The sequence below is a fragment of the Pelophylax lessonae genome, assembly GCF_965119305.1.
Source record: "Pelophylax lessonae genome assembly, chromosome: 1".
Classification (NCBI taxonomy): Eukaryota; Metazoa; Chordata; class Amphibia; order Anura; family Ranidae; genus Pelophylax; species Pelophylax lessonae.
In genome coordinates, this window is record NC_138768.1 from 715,770,412 (window position 1) to 715,788,198 (window position 17,787).

At 48.5% G+C, this 17,787-nt stretch overlaps 1 protein-coding gene across 1 annotated transcript in view; it reads right to left on the reverse strand.

The window, feature by feature from the left end:
- Window positions 1-391: 391 nt before the first annotated feature.
- LOC309552259 (uncharacterized protein) overlaps window positions 392-17,787 on the reverse strand; it is a 167,997-nt gene continuing 150,601 nt past the window's right edge. The window contains exons 31-32 of the mRNA XM_082253145.1: window positions 14,596-14,720; window positions 392-990 (exon numbers count right to left, since the gene is read on the reverse strand). Coding sequence (XP_082109271.1) covers window positions 731-990; window positions 14,596-14,720 — 385 coding nt within the window. The 3' untranslated portion in view covers window positions 392-730. The remainder of the gene's footprint in view (window positions 991-14,595; window positions 14,721-17,787) is intronic.

Below are 17,787 nucleotides of genomic sequence, written 5' to 3' on the forward strand. Positions count from 1 at the left end.
AGTGCAGAGGTAATTATTTATTATGATAGAGTAGATGCATTTATATAGTCTTACAGATACAACTGGCTCTTTTAGGGTAACCAGAATGCTGATGTGGCCCGCAATGAAATTGAGTTTGACACCCCTGCTGTAAAGCATTGCACCTATGATCAGCAGATTGTGGGTGTAATGCCAGCTCCTGCAGACTGTCCGTACCTTTGATACGGGCAGGCAGATACACACTGGACAGGAAGAGTCAATGAACTTCCAGAGTGCTCAACAGCGCCCTGGTAGTTCATTGAGAACTACAAGCTGATAGTGATAAAGGCTGTCGGTACTTGTAGTTCATTGATTCACAAGGATCTGTGAATGAATGACGCAACTGTGTGGGCAGAACCCTGCATGGCCATGCTCTCTTTGAATTGTGGCAGCAAGTGCGGAAAGAAGATCCCTGGCTTGCTACCACAAGGAGAGGGGTGGCATAGAGGTGTCAGATGCTGAACGTCTTACATGTTACACCAAAAATATGGGTGTAACATGTTCAGAAAAGTGAACTTGCCCTTTAAATAAAGGTACTGTGCTCATAAACATGGTATCCAGATAAAACAGATCACCTTACAATGCTGTTTTAGAGCCTTGCACCCTCAAAGTCTTCGCATGGTAGTAAAAACTCTTAATATTGCACAATAGATAAGCTCCTATAAAGATTATTTTTTGCAATAGAAAATAGATCTGTATTCATTTAAAGTTTCTAAATCTTTTGAGGTTGGTCTTTGTCATCAGGCTCATCCTCGCTGCTTGTAGAGTCCTCGCCAAACAGACCTACGCCTTTGGTGACATTATTGTCTTTATCCTTTGATGCGACTTTCAGGGTGATAAGGGACGGAGTATCACTCATCCCAACAAGTATAGTCTTTCTATCAGCAGCTAAGGACAGGCAGCAGATTTTACTGTCAGGGGTGAATACAGAGACTACAGTGCCATTTACCAGGTTCCACAAACTGACATCGCCTATAGAAAAAGACAAAATAGATAAAATGGGTTACAGACATTTGATCCCTGCATTTTCTAAATTACTAATATATCAAATGTTTAGTGAATTACATTTTCTATATTTTTAATGGAAACCTATATTAAGATAGAGGGCGGTACCATTGCTGACCTCTGTCTGTAATCACTAGTTGTCTAGCTGTCTCTGGCTTTAAAACACTGACCTAGAATGCAGCATGCAGATTAAAGTGACTTTAAACCACCCAATGTACATACCTCTGGGACAGTAATAAATGACTGAACCCGCTGGGTCAGCATGGCAGCCAGGAGCTAGTATTTTTAGAAGTGGCAATAATAAGTTTTCAGTCAAGGTTTCTCTTAAGAATACTAACTAGTATCCACACGACCCACTTAAAAGTGAAACTTTAAAAATCAAAGTATGTGAACAAGAACCTATATGTCTCTTCTGCATTAAAGTTTACTTACCTGCTTGTCTGCAATTTCCATGTGCTGCGCATGTGAAGCTGAATGTAAAGCTATGGCATCTACCAAGATGAATGACATCTCAGCCCAGCAGATCAAAACAGCCGAAGATCAAAAGCCAGAACAGGCCAGGGGCGATGTCAGCAGCCAATGATGGAGCTCATGTTATTTAACCTAATCTAGCAATTACCTAATTGGGTTAAATTGGATGGTTGTGTAAATCTTATGTGGAAAAAAAATTATAAATAGACCCATATACAGTGGGTAAAATGGGATTTTTGACTTACCGTAAAATCCATTTCTCTGATGTTCATTGGCGCACACAGCTCCTGTCATTCTTGACTATTGGGTTATGCTGCCCTCTACAGGAGTAGGACACTAGGCAGAAAAAACTTTTGGCTACACCCATGGGCAGTCCCAGGGGGTATACTCCCTCTCTCTGCTATAGGTACTCAGTTTTGTTACAAGCAGTGTCAGGAGAATTATAATTTCACAGAGGGGTGGGTGCTGTGCCTGTCAATGAACATCAGAGAAATGGATTTTACGGAAGGCAAAAATCTCATTTTCTCTTTTGTTCATTGACGGGCACAGCTCCTGTCATTCTTGACCATTGGGAAGTCCAAGCAGTGTTTCTCCCCCCCCCCCCATTCTTCCACCTCACTCTCTTACCTCCTCTCCCTCTCTTTCTCCCCCCCCCCCCATTCTTCCCCCTCACTCTTTTACCCCCCTGTCCCTCTATTTCTCCTCCTCATTCTTCCCCCTCACTCTCTTACCTCCTCTCTTCCCCCCCCCCCATTCTTCCCCCTCTCTCTCTCACCTCCTCTCCCTCTCTCTCTCCTCCTCATTCTTCCCCCTTACTCTCTTACCTCCTCTCCCTCTCTTTCTCCTCATTATTCTTCACTCTCACTCTCTTACCTCCTCTTAATCTCTTTCTTCATCCCCCCATTCGTCCCCCTCACTCTCTTGCCTCCTCTCCTTCTCTTCCCCCCCCCCATTCTTCCCCTCACTCTCTTACCTCCTCTCCTTCTCTTTCTCCCCTTCTCATTCTACCCCCTCACTCTCTTACCTCCTCTCCTCTCTTTCTCCTCCTTATTCTTCCCCCTCACTCTCTTACCTCCTCTCCCTCTCTTTCTCCTCCTTATTCTTCACCCTCACTCTCTACCTCCTCTCCCTCTCTTTCTCCTCATTCTTACCCCTCACTCTCTTACCTCCTCTCCCTCTCTTTCTCCTCGTTCTTCCCCCTCACTCTCTTACCTGCTCTCCCTCTCTCCTCCTCATTCTTCCCCCTCACTCTCTTACCTCCTCTTTCTCTTTCTCCTCCTTATTCTTTTCTCTCACTCTCTTACCTGCTCTCTCTCTCTTTCTCCTCCTCATTCTTCCCCTTCACTCTCTTTCTCCTCCTCATTCTTCCCCTTCACTCTCGTACCTCTCCCCCCCCCCATTCTTCCCCTCACTCTCTTATCCGCTCTCCCTCTCTTTCTCCCCCTTATTCTTCCCCCTCTCTCTCTTAACTTCTCTACCGCTCTTTCTCCTCCTCATTCTTCCCCCCTCACTCTCTTACCTCCTCTCCCTCTCTTTTTCCTCCTCATTCTTCCCCCTCACTCTCTTACCTCCTCTCCCCTCTCCCCCCCCTCACTCTCTTACCTCCCCCCCATTCTTCCCCCTCACTCTCTTACCTCCTCTCCCTCTCTTTCTCCTCCTCATTCTTCTCCCTCACTCTCTTACCTCCTCCCCTTCTCATTCTTCCCCCTCACTCTCTTACCTCTTCTCCCTCTATTTCTCCCCCTTATTCTTCCTCCTCGCTCTCTTACCTCCTCCCCTTCTCATTCTACCCCCTCACTCTCTTACCTACTCTCCTTTTTCTCCTCCTCATTCTTCCCCCCCTCTCTTACCTCCTATCCCTCTCTTTCTCCTCATTCTTCCCCCTCACTCTCTTACCTCCTCCTCCCTCTCTTTCTCCCCCCTCTCATTCTTCCCCTTACTCTCTTACCTCCTCTCCCTCTCTCCTCATTCTTCCCCTTCACTCTCTTACCTCCCTTATTCCCCGTACTCTCTTACCTCCTCTCCCTCTCTTTCTCCTCATCCTTCCCCTTCACTCTCTTACCTCCTCTCCCTCTCTTTCTCCTCCCCAATCTTCCCCCTCACTCTCTTACCTCCTCTCCCTCTCTTTCCTCCTCCTTATTCTTCCCCCTCACTCTCTTACCTAATCTTATCTTTCTCCTCATTCTCTACCACCTCACTCTCTTACCTCCTCTCCCTCTCTTTCTCCTCATTCTTCCCCTTCACTCTCTTACCTCCTCTCCCTCTCTTCCCCCCTCTCATTCTTCCCCCTCACTGTCTTACCTCCTCTCCCTCTCCTTCTTCCCCCTAATTCTTTCCTCTCCCTCTCTTTCTCCTCCCCAATCTTCCCCCCTCACTCTCTTACCTCCTCTCCCTCTCTTTCTCCTTCTTATTCTTCCCCCTCACTTTCTTACCTAATCTTATTCTCTTTTTCCTCTGCATTCTTCCCCCCACTCTCTTACCTTTTCTCCCTCTCTTTCTCCTCCCTATTTTTCCCCCCTTACTATCTTACCTCCTCTCCCACTCTTTCTCCTCCTCATTCTTCCCCTTCACTCTCTTACATCCTCTCCCTCTCTTCTTCCCCTCACTCTCTTATCTCCTCTCCCTCTCTTTCTCCCCCTTATTCTTCCCACTCACTCTCTTACCTCCTCATTCTTCCCACTCACTCTCTTACCTCCGTTCCCTCTCTTCCTCCTCCGCATTCTTCCCCTCACTCTCTTACCTCCTCTCTCTCTTTCTCCTCCTCTTTCTTTTCTCTCACTCTTACCTCCTCTCCCTCTCTTTCTCCTCCTCATTCTTCCCCTTCACTCTTTCTCCTGCTCATTCTTCCCCTTCACTCTCTTACCTCCTCTCCCTCTCCTTCTCCTCCCTATTCTTCCCCCTCACTCTCTTACCTCCTCCCCCCCATTCTTCCCTCACTCTCTTATCTCCTCTCCCTCTCTTTCTCCCCCTTATTCTTCCCCCTCTCTCTCTCTTAACTTCTCTACCGCTCTTTCTCCTCCTCATTCTTCCCCCTCTCTCTCTCTCTTAACTTCTCTACCGCTCTTTCTCCTCCTCATTCTTCCCCCCTCACTCTTACCTCCTCTCCCTCTCTTTCTCCTCCTCATTCTTCCCCCCTCACTCTCTTACCTCCTCTCCCTCTTTTTTTCCTCCTCATTCTTCCCCCTCACACTCTTACTTCCTCTCCCCCCCCCCCCATTCTTCCCCCTCGCTCTCTTACCCCTCCTCTCCCTCTCTTTCTCCTCCTCATTCTTCTCCCTCACTCTTTTACCTCCTCTCCCTCTATTTCTCCCCCTTATTCTTCCTCTCTTACCTTCTCTCCTTCTCCTCCGCATTCTTCCCCCTCACTCTCTTACCACCTCTCTCTCTTTCTCCTCCTCATTCTTCCCCTTCACTCTTTTTCCTCCTCATTCTTCCCCTTCACTCTCTTACCTCCTCTCCCTCTCTTTCTCCACATTCTCCCCCCTCACTCTCTTACCTCCTCTCCCTCTCCACATTCTCCCCCCTCACTCTCTTACCTCCTCTCCCTCTCCCCCTCTCTCTTTCTTTACCCCTCCCTCCCTTTCTCTCCCTCTCCCCCTTCTCTTTCTCCCCCTTTTTCTCTACTCCACACTCCATTTCCCCATTTCTCTACTCTGCCTCTTCCCTTTCTCTCTCTCCCTCCCCCTCTCTTCCTCCCTTTCACTGTCCTGTCTTCCCTCTTTACCCCCCCCTTCTGCCCCCTTAATTTTATCTCCCCCTTCTCCAATCTCATTCGCTTTTTTCTTCTCTCTCCCACCATGGAACCCCCACAGCCTCTTTTTTTTTCTTCCCCCCTCTCAGCCTCCTTTGCCCCCCCACCCCTTTTTTTCTCCCTTCATGCCCATCCTCTTTATCTTTCTCCTCCTTTTGGTCTCTCTCCTCTTTTGCTCTCTCTCTTCCCCTCCCCCTTATCTTTTCTCCTTCTTTCTCTCTCTATCCCCTCATCCTTTCCTTCTCTCCCCCCTCCCATTCTTTCTCTCCCCTCCTCCTTGTCTTTTCTCCCCTCCTCTCACTTTTTCTCCTCTCTCACTCCACTTTCTCTATCTTTGCCTCCCTCTCCCTCCACCAACTCTTTTTTTCCCCTCTTTCTCTCTCTCTCTCTCTATTTCCCATATCTCTCCTCTCAATATACACAGGCCAGTCTTTACCCCGATGACACCATACTGTACATTGTACATTATATACAGACCAGTCTCTATCATGATGACACCACACTGTACATTATATACAGACCAATCTGTACCCTGATGACACCACACTGTACATTATATACAGACCAGTCTGTACCCTGATGACACCACACTGTACATTATATACAGACCAGTCTGTACTCTGATGACACCATACTGTACATTATATACAGACCAGTGTATATAATGTACAGTACAGTGTCAGGGTACAGACTGGGAGTTGTATGCAACCACAAATGCATTCCAGAGACCAGAAAGGGAAGTCTGCGTATCACTAAATGTTACAATCAACGCAAACTCCAGAGCAAAATAATAGCATCAGTGTTAATTAAACTTCTGAATTAAAAAAACAGATCACATTCCCTAAAAGAAGAATGGAAACAATGTGAATAAATCAATATACAAATTTCTATCACAGTCTGATCCAGATAACCTATACTGCATTTAACTATTATTTAAAAAACAGTTTACGTCCTATTCCACATAAGTCCAAATGGGCCACAAGACTTAAGCTCATATATCCAGCTGGTTTCCATCCTGGAAATCCCCCCCCCGGGATAAAGCTACCCCGCCAATGAGGGTGTGAATTTATCTATGGCAAGAAAGATGGAGCCCTCAGGATTTTTATTGTGAAATTGGGTATAGTGCCTGGCATAGTCCCGGAATCCTCTCCTAACGTTGGCTATGTGTTTTTTTACTCTGACCTGTATCATCTGGAACATAAGAGACTTTTATAATTTTTCACTGTCTCCAACATTTTGCTTTTTTCTCTTTTTTTGTGAGTGTTCCTTTTCCTCTTTTTTGAACGCTGCTAGCCTCCTTAACAGAGTTTTGTGCAATTTTTATGTACTTATTATGATATTAGTATTTGATATAGACTGGATATGGCGGGATAGTTTATTTTTCATCCACTAGATGTTGCTATGAATTTTCTCAAGCTTAAAGTGATTGTAAAGTCTCGTTTTTTTTAAATTAAAATTAAAAAACATGTTATACTTACCTACTCGAATTAAGTGGATTTGCACAGAGCAGCCAAAATCCTCCTCTTCGCGGGGTCCCTCTTTGGCTCTCCTGGCCCCTCCCTCCTGTTGGGTGCCCCCACAGCAAGCAGCTTGCTATGGGTGCATCCGAGCCGAGTCACAGCTCCGTGTGTCCATTCAGACACAGAGCTGCGGCCGGGCCCCCTTTCTTTTCTCATTGGCTGACTGACTTTGACAGCAGCAGGAGCCAATGGTGCCATGCTGCTGTCAAAGCCAATGAGGAGGAGAGTCCTGGACGGCCGAGACCTTCCTACAACATCGCTGGAGCTAGAGGGACCTCAAGTAAGCATTAGGGGGGCTGCTGCAAATGGAAGGCTTTTTATCTTAATGGATAGAATGCATTAGGATAAAAAAACCTTCTGACTTTACAACTCCTTTAATCCAATGCGAGACTCTGATAGAGATTTATATATTGATTTATTCACATTGTTTCTATCCTTCGTTGTTTTTATCCTTCGTTGAGGGGATGTGATTTGTTTTTTTGTAATTCAAAAGATTAATTAACACTGATGATATTATTTTGCTTTGAAGTCTGTGGTGACTCTAACATTTAGTGATACGCAGACTTTCCCTTCCGGTCTTTGTAACGCATTTGTGGTTGCATACAACTCCCGGTACCGCCATTTCCAGTTTCTCTTCTATATAATGCGTGTTTGCAAGTGCTCAGCACACCTCTGATGATGTCACTTTAAGACAAAACACGTAAGGCGGGACCCTACGCATGACACAAGCACGACGGAGGCCACGGTCATTTTGATTGTTTATGCAAAGCGCTTGCTGTCTGTATTACACATGCATTTTAATCAATAAATACCATTCGTTTTAGAATGTATTGCACTATGGTATTTTTCATACTTCTATGAGGTTAACCACAATGGCATTGGATGAGGATGTAAGCCTTGTTATTGGATACTGGAGATCTGCACGGTCGTCTATAGAGCATTGGCTCCCTAAACCCTGTTGGAGGTTTTCCATGAGATTGGGCTATATCTCCTTAGGATTGAAGTTACCATCTGATGTCTACTTACCGAGCCTGACCACTCTCTAATTTGAGGGTCCACTCCTTCCGGTAATGAGGATATCAGTGGTATTGTGTGGTTCTCTCTGCCACACTGATGCTGGTGCTGGGATTACCTCTCCTTTGGCTGGTTCCTCTCAGAGACTTTTTTTGATTATATTATATGTTTCTATTTTTAATCAAGTGCTGCATGTTTTTTTATTAAACACACACACTTCAGAGGAAATCCTTATTTCTCTTACGTCCTCCGACAGTCGCCGCCTCCTCTAAGTCATCACTATTGGGTATTGACTTCCGCTCCGCAGGAGTAGCTAGGCATAAGACTTAGTCAAAAAGAACAAAAGGCATTTGCATATACACACCCATGGGGGCTGTCCCACTAGGTCAATACCCCCCTGCAGTGACCACTCCCAACTCAGTTTCTTTCTGCCTAGCGTCAGGAGTAGTTAGGCTTCCCTGTGCTGGGGCTACCGTCTCAGCCTATCTAGCCTATCTAATCTTTTTTATTTGATTTTCTTTTGAAAATGTCAGTTTTTTCTTACTTTACTAGCTGTTTATTTTGTCAGCTTTAGTTTTAGTCGACTCTTCGGAAGAAGATGGATTCATGCGGTGCTGGGATTCGGACTGACTGCCCTGGTTCTCCAGGGCAGAGGGTCAGATGGACCTCCAGCCCGCCATCGAGCGTTCAGCCATGGTTCGTCCTGGCATTATGAACGACCCATCCCTGTTCGCAGCAGGGATGCAGCCGTGAGGTGGCTACCTCACTGGACACATCTGCGATACTGCAGTGTAATGTCCCTGGCTAACGGCATTCCCTGTCAGATGAGGACAGCAGCTTTCCGTTCTGAGAGGCTCCCCACGCCATCTGGTACAGGTAAGTACTTCTGTGTGGGGCCTCTGTCTGGGGTGGCAGTCCTGTGTTGCTGTGTGTTCCCCATGTCTGTGCCTGTGTGACTCCCTGATGTTGTCCCTGCGGGGATCGCTTGTACATGCGCTGCGGTGCTGTGTGTTTTTGGGGGTCCCCTTCCCTGTGTCACTTAGGTGCTTGTGGGGGTGCAGACTGTGTGTGTGGCGGCCTCAGCGGGGTGAAACCGCGCGGTCCGCCATTTTAGGTATGGGCAAGCATGTTTGGCTTCACTATGGGCAATACTACATGCTGTTTTGGCGCCATCCGACGCCATTTTGCGGTGGCAGAACGATCGTACCGACCGCATGTTCGGTGGCCATTTTGCCGGAGCCTTCCATTCAGTCCTATGGGGCAGCTATTTTCCCTGAGTCATGCAGCTTATAGTTCAGCCTACTCTGACAGCACTTCCTTTTCCTCTGAAGCAGCGACATCGGTGGTAACACTCTGCGGGGCTCTGCAGACTATCTCTCTCATTACCTTCTGTATTGTCATTTCTGGCTCAGTTTTTTTCTTCTCCTGTTTGGGGGTCTTTGTCACTGTATCTGTAGTGGTGGGCTGCGCACTCCGCAGCGGTTTTAAAGGGGCAGTACAAAATTTGTTGCACTGTTGTTTCATCTTGGGCAATGGATTCTCAGGACAGCAAATTCCCCCAAGCTCTGGTGGGGGACCCCAGTTCTCCTGTGGCCCCTCTAAGACCTGATTTGGCCGCTGTAGTGGCGACCTTGGTGTCCAATATGGAAATGCTGAAGGCTGAACGTGCTGCTAAGAAGAGGCCCAGATTGTCTCCTTCTTCTGATTCAGATGGTGATATGGCTGCTGCAGCGAGCGTGCCCTTTTCAGGGTCTCGCTCATCCTGGCGGAGGTGGAGGGGGTTGATACTTCCTCCCCGGGGTCGCCCGAAGAGCGTGCGACCATGGATGAATTGATTATTTCTGTTAAGGAAACACTGCATTTGGAGGATGAGCCCAATCCTCCGGGCATTGTGTCCTCATTTGGGACACACAGGACCCACAAGTCGGCGCAGGTTTTTCCCTGTCCCGCTGAGTTTCATTACACTGTTAATGAAATGTGGCGCACTTTAAAACGTCCATTCCTGGTACCTAGTCAGTTCAAATTACCTTATCCCTTTGCACCGGCTACGGAATTGCGATGGTGTGTGCCTCCACAGGTGGATCACACTGTAGCCGTGTTAAACAAGGCTACCTTGGTTCCTTCTGAGGTTTCCCCCGGTTTTTCGGGATCCCACGGACCGGCGGTTGGAGTCTCTAGCCCCCCATTCCTATACGGTGGCGGGCTCGTTGCTCAGACCCATTTTCGCGTCCGTTTTGGTGGCTCAGGCGGTGGCTGATTGGACTAAGGTGCTTAGGAGCAACCTCGTATCTGATGCTGTTCCACCTGCCTGGCTGGATATGGTGGATCACATTCACCAAGGAATCATGTATTTGTGTGATGTGGCCTTGAATGAGGCCCCTTTAGTAGCACGCCTGTCTAGTGTCTCGGTGCTTAACCAGCGACTGATCTGGCTGAAGAGCTGGTCGGCTGACCAGTCCTCGCGGAAAACAGTTGCTGATTTTTCCTATGCTGGTTCTCGCCTTTTTGGCGAGGCGTTTGATACCCTGGTGAAAGGGGTCAGAGGGGGCAAGAGCACTTTGCTGCCTCAGAACCCGAAGAACAAGTCCTTTCGTGGCAAGCGGGGTTCTGCGCCTCGATCCACTCAGGGGTCCTTTTGTGCCTTTCGGAACCAATCCAAGGGCAAACCCTTCAAGGGCCAGGGTAGCCAGAAGAAGCCCTGGGCGGGCAAGCAGAAGTCAGGCAATGCCGGCTCGGCGGGTTAATCCGCCTCTGCCTGAAGGGGCGCCCTCACCCGTTTCAGGGGTGGGGGGACGTTTGCGCGGTTTCCTCCAACCTTGGCTGCTCCAGATTTCGGACAGGTGGGTTCAGGAAATCATTCGATCAGGGTACAAGATCGAATTCCTTTCCCGGCCGGCGGACAGATTTTTTTCCTCAAATCTTCATTTGCCTCCTGGGCGTCTGCAGGACCTGCATCAAGTGGTGCGGGACCTTCTCGCTCAGGGGGTGATTGTCCCGGTGCCTCATCGGGACAGGTTTCGGGGATTTTATTCAAATCTGTTCATTGTGCCCAGGAAGGAGGGCAAAGTACGTCCTATTCTGGACCTGAAAGCGCTGAACCGCTCCGTGCGCGTTCGGAAGTTCCGTATAGAGTCTCTCCGCTCGGTGTTGGCCTCCCTGAGCCCAGGGGAATTCCTGGCCTCGATAGATCTGAAGGATGCGTACCTGCACATCCCCATTTTCGAGGGTCATCAGCGGTACCTTCGGTTTGCTATCGCGGAGGACCACTATCAGTTTGTGACGTTACCTTTCGGTCTCGCTTCGGCTCCAAGGGTCTTTACCAAAGTGCTGGCGCTGGTTCTGGGCCTGTTAAGGGCACAGGGCATTGCGGTCTTGGGGTACCTGGACGATCTCCTTCTGAGATCGAGTGTCAGCCAGGACCTACTGCGCGATCTGTCCACCACGGTGCAGACGCTACAGGAGTTCGGATGGACCATCAACGTTCAGAAATCGACGTTGTCTCCATTGGTTCGTCTTCCCTATCTGGGAATGATTCTGGACTCTGCTCAGGCAAAGGTGTTCTTGCCGGAGGACAAGCTTCGGACTTTACAGGACGAGATCAGGTCCCTCAGGGACAATCCGTCCTCGTCACTCAGGACCTGTATGCGGGGCCTGGGGTTGATGGTTTCGGCCTTCGAGGCGATTCCCTTTGCTCAGTTTCACACGCGGGCTCTCCAGACGGAGATTCTGGCCAGGTGGGACCGACTGCCTCAGTCCCTGGATCTGAGCGTCTCATTGAGTCGTCAGACCAGATTGGCTCTTCTGTGGTGGCTCCAGTCCCCGACGGTGTCGGAAAGGAAAGTCCTTCCGTCCGTTGTTGTGGACGGTGATTACCACGGATGCCAGCCTGTAGGGCTGGGGTGGAGTCCTGGGCAACCTGTCTGCCCAGGGCACTTGGTCGGAGGAGGAATCCTCCCTCCCGATAAATGTGCTGGAATTGCGAGCGATAAAACTCTGTCTCTTCCAGTGGTCGGACCGACTTCGGGGCCGTCCTGTTCGGGTACAGACGGACAATGCTACCGCGGTGGCTTACATCAGCCACCAAGGGGGCACCAGGAGTGCCGGGGCGGCCCGGGAGGTGACCGACATTCTGTCTTGGGCCGAGACTCATGTCCCGGCAATCTCAGCAGTTCACATTCCGGGTGTGGAGAATTAGCAGGCCGACTATCTGAGCCGCCAGACCCTGGACCAGGGGGAATGGTCCCTGCACCCGGAGGTCTTCCAAATGCTGTGTGCGAAGTGGGGATCCCCGGACGTGGATCTGTTCGCATCTCGGCTAAACCAAAAGGTGGAAAGGTTCGTGGCAAGAACGTGCGATCCTCTGGCGGACGCCTCGGATGCGTTGGTGGCCCCTTGGCATCAGTATCGTCTGATGTATGCCTTTCCTCCGATTCAGTTGCTATCCAGGTTCCTCCGCAGGTTAGCCTCGCACCTGGTGATTCTGGTGGCGCAGGACTGGCCACGCCGGTCCTGGTACGCCGACGTTGTTCACCTGGCAGTGGCGCCTCCGTGGCGGCTGCCTCTGCGGGAAGATCTCCTGTCTCAGGGTGCGATCTTCCATCCTGCTTTACAGTCGCTGGCTTTGACGGCCTGGTTGTTGAGACCCAGGTCCTGAGGGACAGGGGTCTCTCCCCTGAGGTCATCCCTACCCTTGTCAAGGCTAGGAAAACCTCTTCTGGTAAGATCTATTACCGTACCTGGAAGGCTTATTTCGCCTGGTGTGAGTGCAGGGGGTTCTCCCTTCGCTCGTACTCGGTGTCGAGAGTGTTGGCCTTCCTCCAGTCTGGGGTGGACCAGCGCCTGGCGCTGGCCACGATAAAGGGCCAGGTGTCTGCACTGGCTATTCTTTTCCAACGCCCTGTGGCATCTCATTCTCTGGTTCGCACCTTCATTCAAGGTGTGCAACATTTGGCTCCTCCCAGGAAGGAGCCCTTACCTCCATGGGACTTGAACTTGGTTCTGTTCGTGTTACAGCGTGCTCCCTTTGAGCACATCCGGGAGATTTAGTTGCCTCTGCTTTCTAAGAAGGTTTCCTTTTTGGTGGCGATCACTTCGGCTCGCAGGGTGTCAGAACTGGCAGCGTTATCTTGCCGTTCTCCGTACTTGGTGATTCACAAGGATAAGGTGGTTTTGCGTCCGCATCCCTCCTTTCTTCCTAAGGTGGTCTCTGAGTTCCACATTAATGAGGACATTGTCTTGCCTTTGCTTTGTACGTAGCCTAAGCATCCTAAGGAGGTTGCTCTGCATTCCTTGGATGTTGTCAGGGCGATCAGGGCTTACCTGTCATCTACAGAATCCTTTCGGAAGACGGATTTCCTCTTTGTCCTTCCTGGGGGACCTCGGAAGGGCATGGCTGCGTCTGCAGCAACTATTGCCAAATGGATCAGACAGACCATTGAACAGGCTTTTGCTTTGAAGGAACGGGTTCCACCCTTGCCTGTTAGGGCGCACTATACCAGATCTTTGAGTGCGTCCTGGGCCTATTGGCATCAGGCCTCGGTGGCCCAGGTGTGCAAGGCTGCGACTTGGTCGTCGGTGCACACTTTTTCCAAATTCTACAAGGTAGATGTTCTGGCACTGTGCGTGTAAGGTTCCTTTCTCTGATGTGGGTACTATGTTGCCTTTTCTACGGTTGCGTCTCCCACCCCTCATGTATACACTGCTTTGGGACATCCCAATAGTGATGACTTAGAGGAGGCGGCGACTGTCGGAGGACGTAAGAGAAAACTGAATTTTTGTAAAATCTTACCTGTAAAATTCCTTTCTCTGAGTCCTCCGACAGTCCACGCCCCCGCCCCTCTTTTGGGGTTGTTGTCTTAATTCCTACTGCTATGCTACCAAACTGAGTTGGGAGTGGTCACTGCAGGGGGGTATTGACCTTGTGGGACAGCTCCATGGGTGTGTATATGCAAATGCCTTTTGTTCTTTTTGACTAAGTCTTATGCCTAGCTACTCCTGCGGAGAAGAAGTCAATACCCAATAGTGATGACTTAGAGGAGGCGGCAACTGTCGGAGGACTCAGAGAAAGGAATTTTACAGGTAAGATTTTACAAAAATTCCGTTTTGTTAACATTTTTTTAGTGATTTTCAGAGCAATTTCATTTCAGCCAAACTGAACAATATTTTGAGAGTTTTTTGGGAAGCAAAAATGGCCTTTGATGACCATGGTCTTCATAAAGCCAAAGAAGAATCCTTCTCGTTAGACCTTTCTGGATCACAAAAAAAGACATTAGAGTCAGTCCAGTATGTGCACCTCCACAAGATAGAATCAAGTAATTAGTTTGGTAGCAGTCAGAGCTAAAACTGGGTTCACATATGTGTGGCCAAGGGTTTGTGCCTGGGTTCTGGTGCGTGTCTGTTCACCGGTGTGATTCAGGTCTGAATTTTTGCCTGAATTCACACCTAAACGGAACCCAAACACGCACAGAACCCTTTTTTCGATCCGTTCAGCAGTCGCCCCAGACCTGTGTGAACCCTGCATCCAATTTGCACATATTTGAACGCAGCCTTACCACTTTTTCAGCCAAAGGATGATTCTGTGCAGCCAGTCCTGTAATTTGTAACTGCTCTGCCAACTTCTTTTCTAATATAGTGTTGATTCACCTTTCTATGTCACCAATTCACCTGCAGTCTGCACAATGGACAATAAATATGCGCCATCACCTGTGCTTAATTAGCAGTGAGCTGATTTAGAAAGCAGGAAATAGAAAAGTTGCTGTCAGAAGCCACAGTATGTGATGTTTCTAGCACTATGCTGGAAATGCTGAAAATACCTACCAGATAGTAAAACTGCCTTGGACCCTCCTTCTATGATTTGTATTCTGCTGTCAACTGTGAGGTTAAGGTTTTCATATCCAGGAATGATCTTATGTTTATGCGTGAAAGGATCCCAGACCTTTATTCTAAAAATTGGAAAAAAACACATTTGTTCAGTCTGATATAATTCAAGAATGTGTGATAAACTGACAAATATATGTGTAAAGTTTCATTATTTTTTTTCTTTTTAATATGTTTTGATTGAGAGTTTTCAGATTTAGCAATAAATAAAATATAAATAATAATAATAAAAATAAATAAATAAAAAGCAGAAAAATAAAAATACAAGGGATATACGAAAATGCATAAATCAAAGTTAAAGTGAGACTAAACTCTGGTTTAATAACCATATATTCTGTTCAAGTATGTATTACTAACACAAAAAACACCTTCTATGCACCAAATTCCTTTTTTTTTTCTGCTACAATCTGACTTTCTGTTAGAGGGTGGCTATGTTCATTCTCCATGGTCCCACTGTATGTAGGAATGTAGCCACCCTCACTTTCTCACTCCCGGGATAAACTATGGACCATGGCAATGTTTCTCAACCTTTTTGAGTCAAAGCATCCTGCAGAATTGTGTACAATCCCGGGGGATACCAGTCTGAGTTTTTTTGTGCGTTCCTGCGTATCACGTTTTTTAATGGACTGCCCTATGCATGTAAAATACGTAAAAAGATACCGTTATAGTTTTTAAAACTACACCACACCAAAATGCATAGTACTGCGGCACTATGCATTGTAGCAGGCACAAACATAAATGCGTTTGCAAGATGTGTGGAGGTGCCAATAATAGCAACCATCTGTCTGCAAAAGGCAGCACATTTTACTGTGGTGCAGGAAAAAGCGCAATTTCACACATGTTACCGCACTGCATCTCATGTGAACAAGCACAGTTCAGTAGTCTGTAGGTTGCTTGTAAATCTTCTCCCCTAAATCCCCCCTCCTAGCACAAATCTGCCCCCAAATCCCCCCCTCCTTGCACAAATCCCCATTCCCCTCCTGGCACAACCCCCCCTCAAATCCCCCCTCCTAGCACAACACCCCCAGATACCCCCTTCTGGCACAAAATCCTGTTGTGCTCTCTCCCTTTGTGTATACAGGAGCTAACACAGGTTCACTTTCATATCTGAATGTACAGGGTTGGGACAGTCTTGTGTCCTTTTGTCACGGCAGAGAAAGTTCAGATCACCTGCCCAGCTAAACAGGACTGTGGGGCAGAACTGTGTAAATCGCAGGACACAGCCACTACTGTATATATGCTTAGCTGTTTGCCTGGAGTTCAGCTTGTAGGTGCTGATTCAGGCAATTGCATGCCCTAAACTCAGGGCCGGTGCTTCCACTAGGCAAACTAGGCAGCCGCCTAGGGCGCATTGCCACTTAGGGGCGCAGCCATGAGTCGGCACTCTCTCTCCATCATGAATGATCCTTGTGAGCTAAGGGGAGGGGCGGCGGTGGTGGAGGAAGAAGGGGCAGTGGAAGATGCCAGGTGTCTTGGGCAGTGCTGAACTATCAGGCCCTGGCTTTCCACCACTGTTAGGGGGCCCAAAGAGGCAGGAAGTGAGTCCACCAGCGTGCTGCCTGAATGATGATCCTCTTCGGCTGGAGCTGAGCGGCCTTAACCCCAGGCAGGAATTGACTCTCTGCACTGAGCTGATGGGCAGCCATTCATTTCCCTGGGTCGGTATTAAACAGGGAGCTGAGGAGAGCTGAACCTGAGCCGGAGCTCGGCACCGGAGGGCTGAACCTTTACTGGAGCAGAAGCGACAAGGCACCGGAATGGTCTGAGGAGGTTGGCGATGAAATAAGTGTGGAGCTCTCTGACTGCTGCTTTTCCCTCCACCAGGAGACAGTTGGAGCTGTGGTGAGCATTGTGGTCCAGGAGAGGAGTGTCCTGGGAGAAGGAATCAGCAGGGTCACAGTAAAGGAGGGCAGAGTGCGGGCCACTCTCTTCATACCGCCCAGTGAGTGTGCTCAGAACAGGGGATCGGGGTCCCTGGGTGTTACATGGAGCATTGTAATACAAAAACAAAGAAAGGGCGCACCAGCCTAGCGCATTATCCTCAGCGAGTTTATTAGATAAAAGTTAAAATCAGCTACTCACAAACATTCGTGAAGTACAAACACATCAATCCCATAAAAGCCGCCTCATAGCAGAGGTCCAACGTCTTTACTGGAAGCAGAGGGCTGACGCGTTTCGAGGCCGTGCCTCTTCCTCAGAGCCTGGAGACCATGGTCTAGTCCGTTGTTTAAATATAGTATGGAGGACCAGGCCTCCACATGACCCTTGGGGATGTGGGAGGAGATATCGCCCAAATGGGCGTGGCTACACAACTACTTGCCCAAAAACATTGCGGATCTCAATTGTAATTTGCTGGCCCTATGCGACCATTTAATCCACTGGTGAGCTGATCAGTCCACAACCACTTCCCAATTCATCATAAACATTTCATTACATGCCAAATAGTACATTTAGGATAGTATAGTAAGGCAGACCTGTACATGACTCGGTCCATGCTGTATAGGGCATTAAGTCGTCCTCTTGCGGTGATGAAGGAACAATCCAGCACAAAATAGTGATCAGAGCATTGCTAATGTCATTGTATATATATATGTATATATGTCAATACACATAGTTCCTGCAGACGGACAATATGTCAAACTAATTTGACAGATTATGGACTGTCAAGAGTAGTCCAATGAACGTGCAGGAAGAGTATTCAGCACATTACCTGGTGGTCTAGTGGTCCGCTGTTGATTTAGTGCCTCTGAATACTGATTGTGTTACATTATAGCGGCGGAACAGCGGTGGAACGCACGCCGCTCATCCCGGAACCGCTATGCGTTCCACCGCATGACATCACTTCCGCCCGTCCAGATGGTGACAACTTCCGCCCGTCACACCTTCCGGGCGGTGAAGCATGACTTCCGGGTCCGAAGGGGCGGAGAGGAGTCATCCAATCCAACAACCACCCCATCAGACCGTTCCCACGGACACCGCAAGAAGAGGACAAATGCACACTCCGCCCCTACATGATGAAACCCGCACCATACGGGCCGGGATGGAGTAGATCGCAGACCCAAAACAATAAACAATAGAAAATCCACTAAGAAGGAAATCGTGTGGAGTGCTCACCAAAGTGGAAAAAATGGA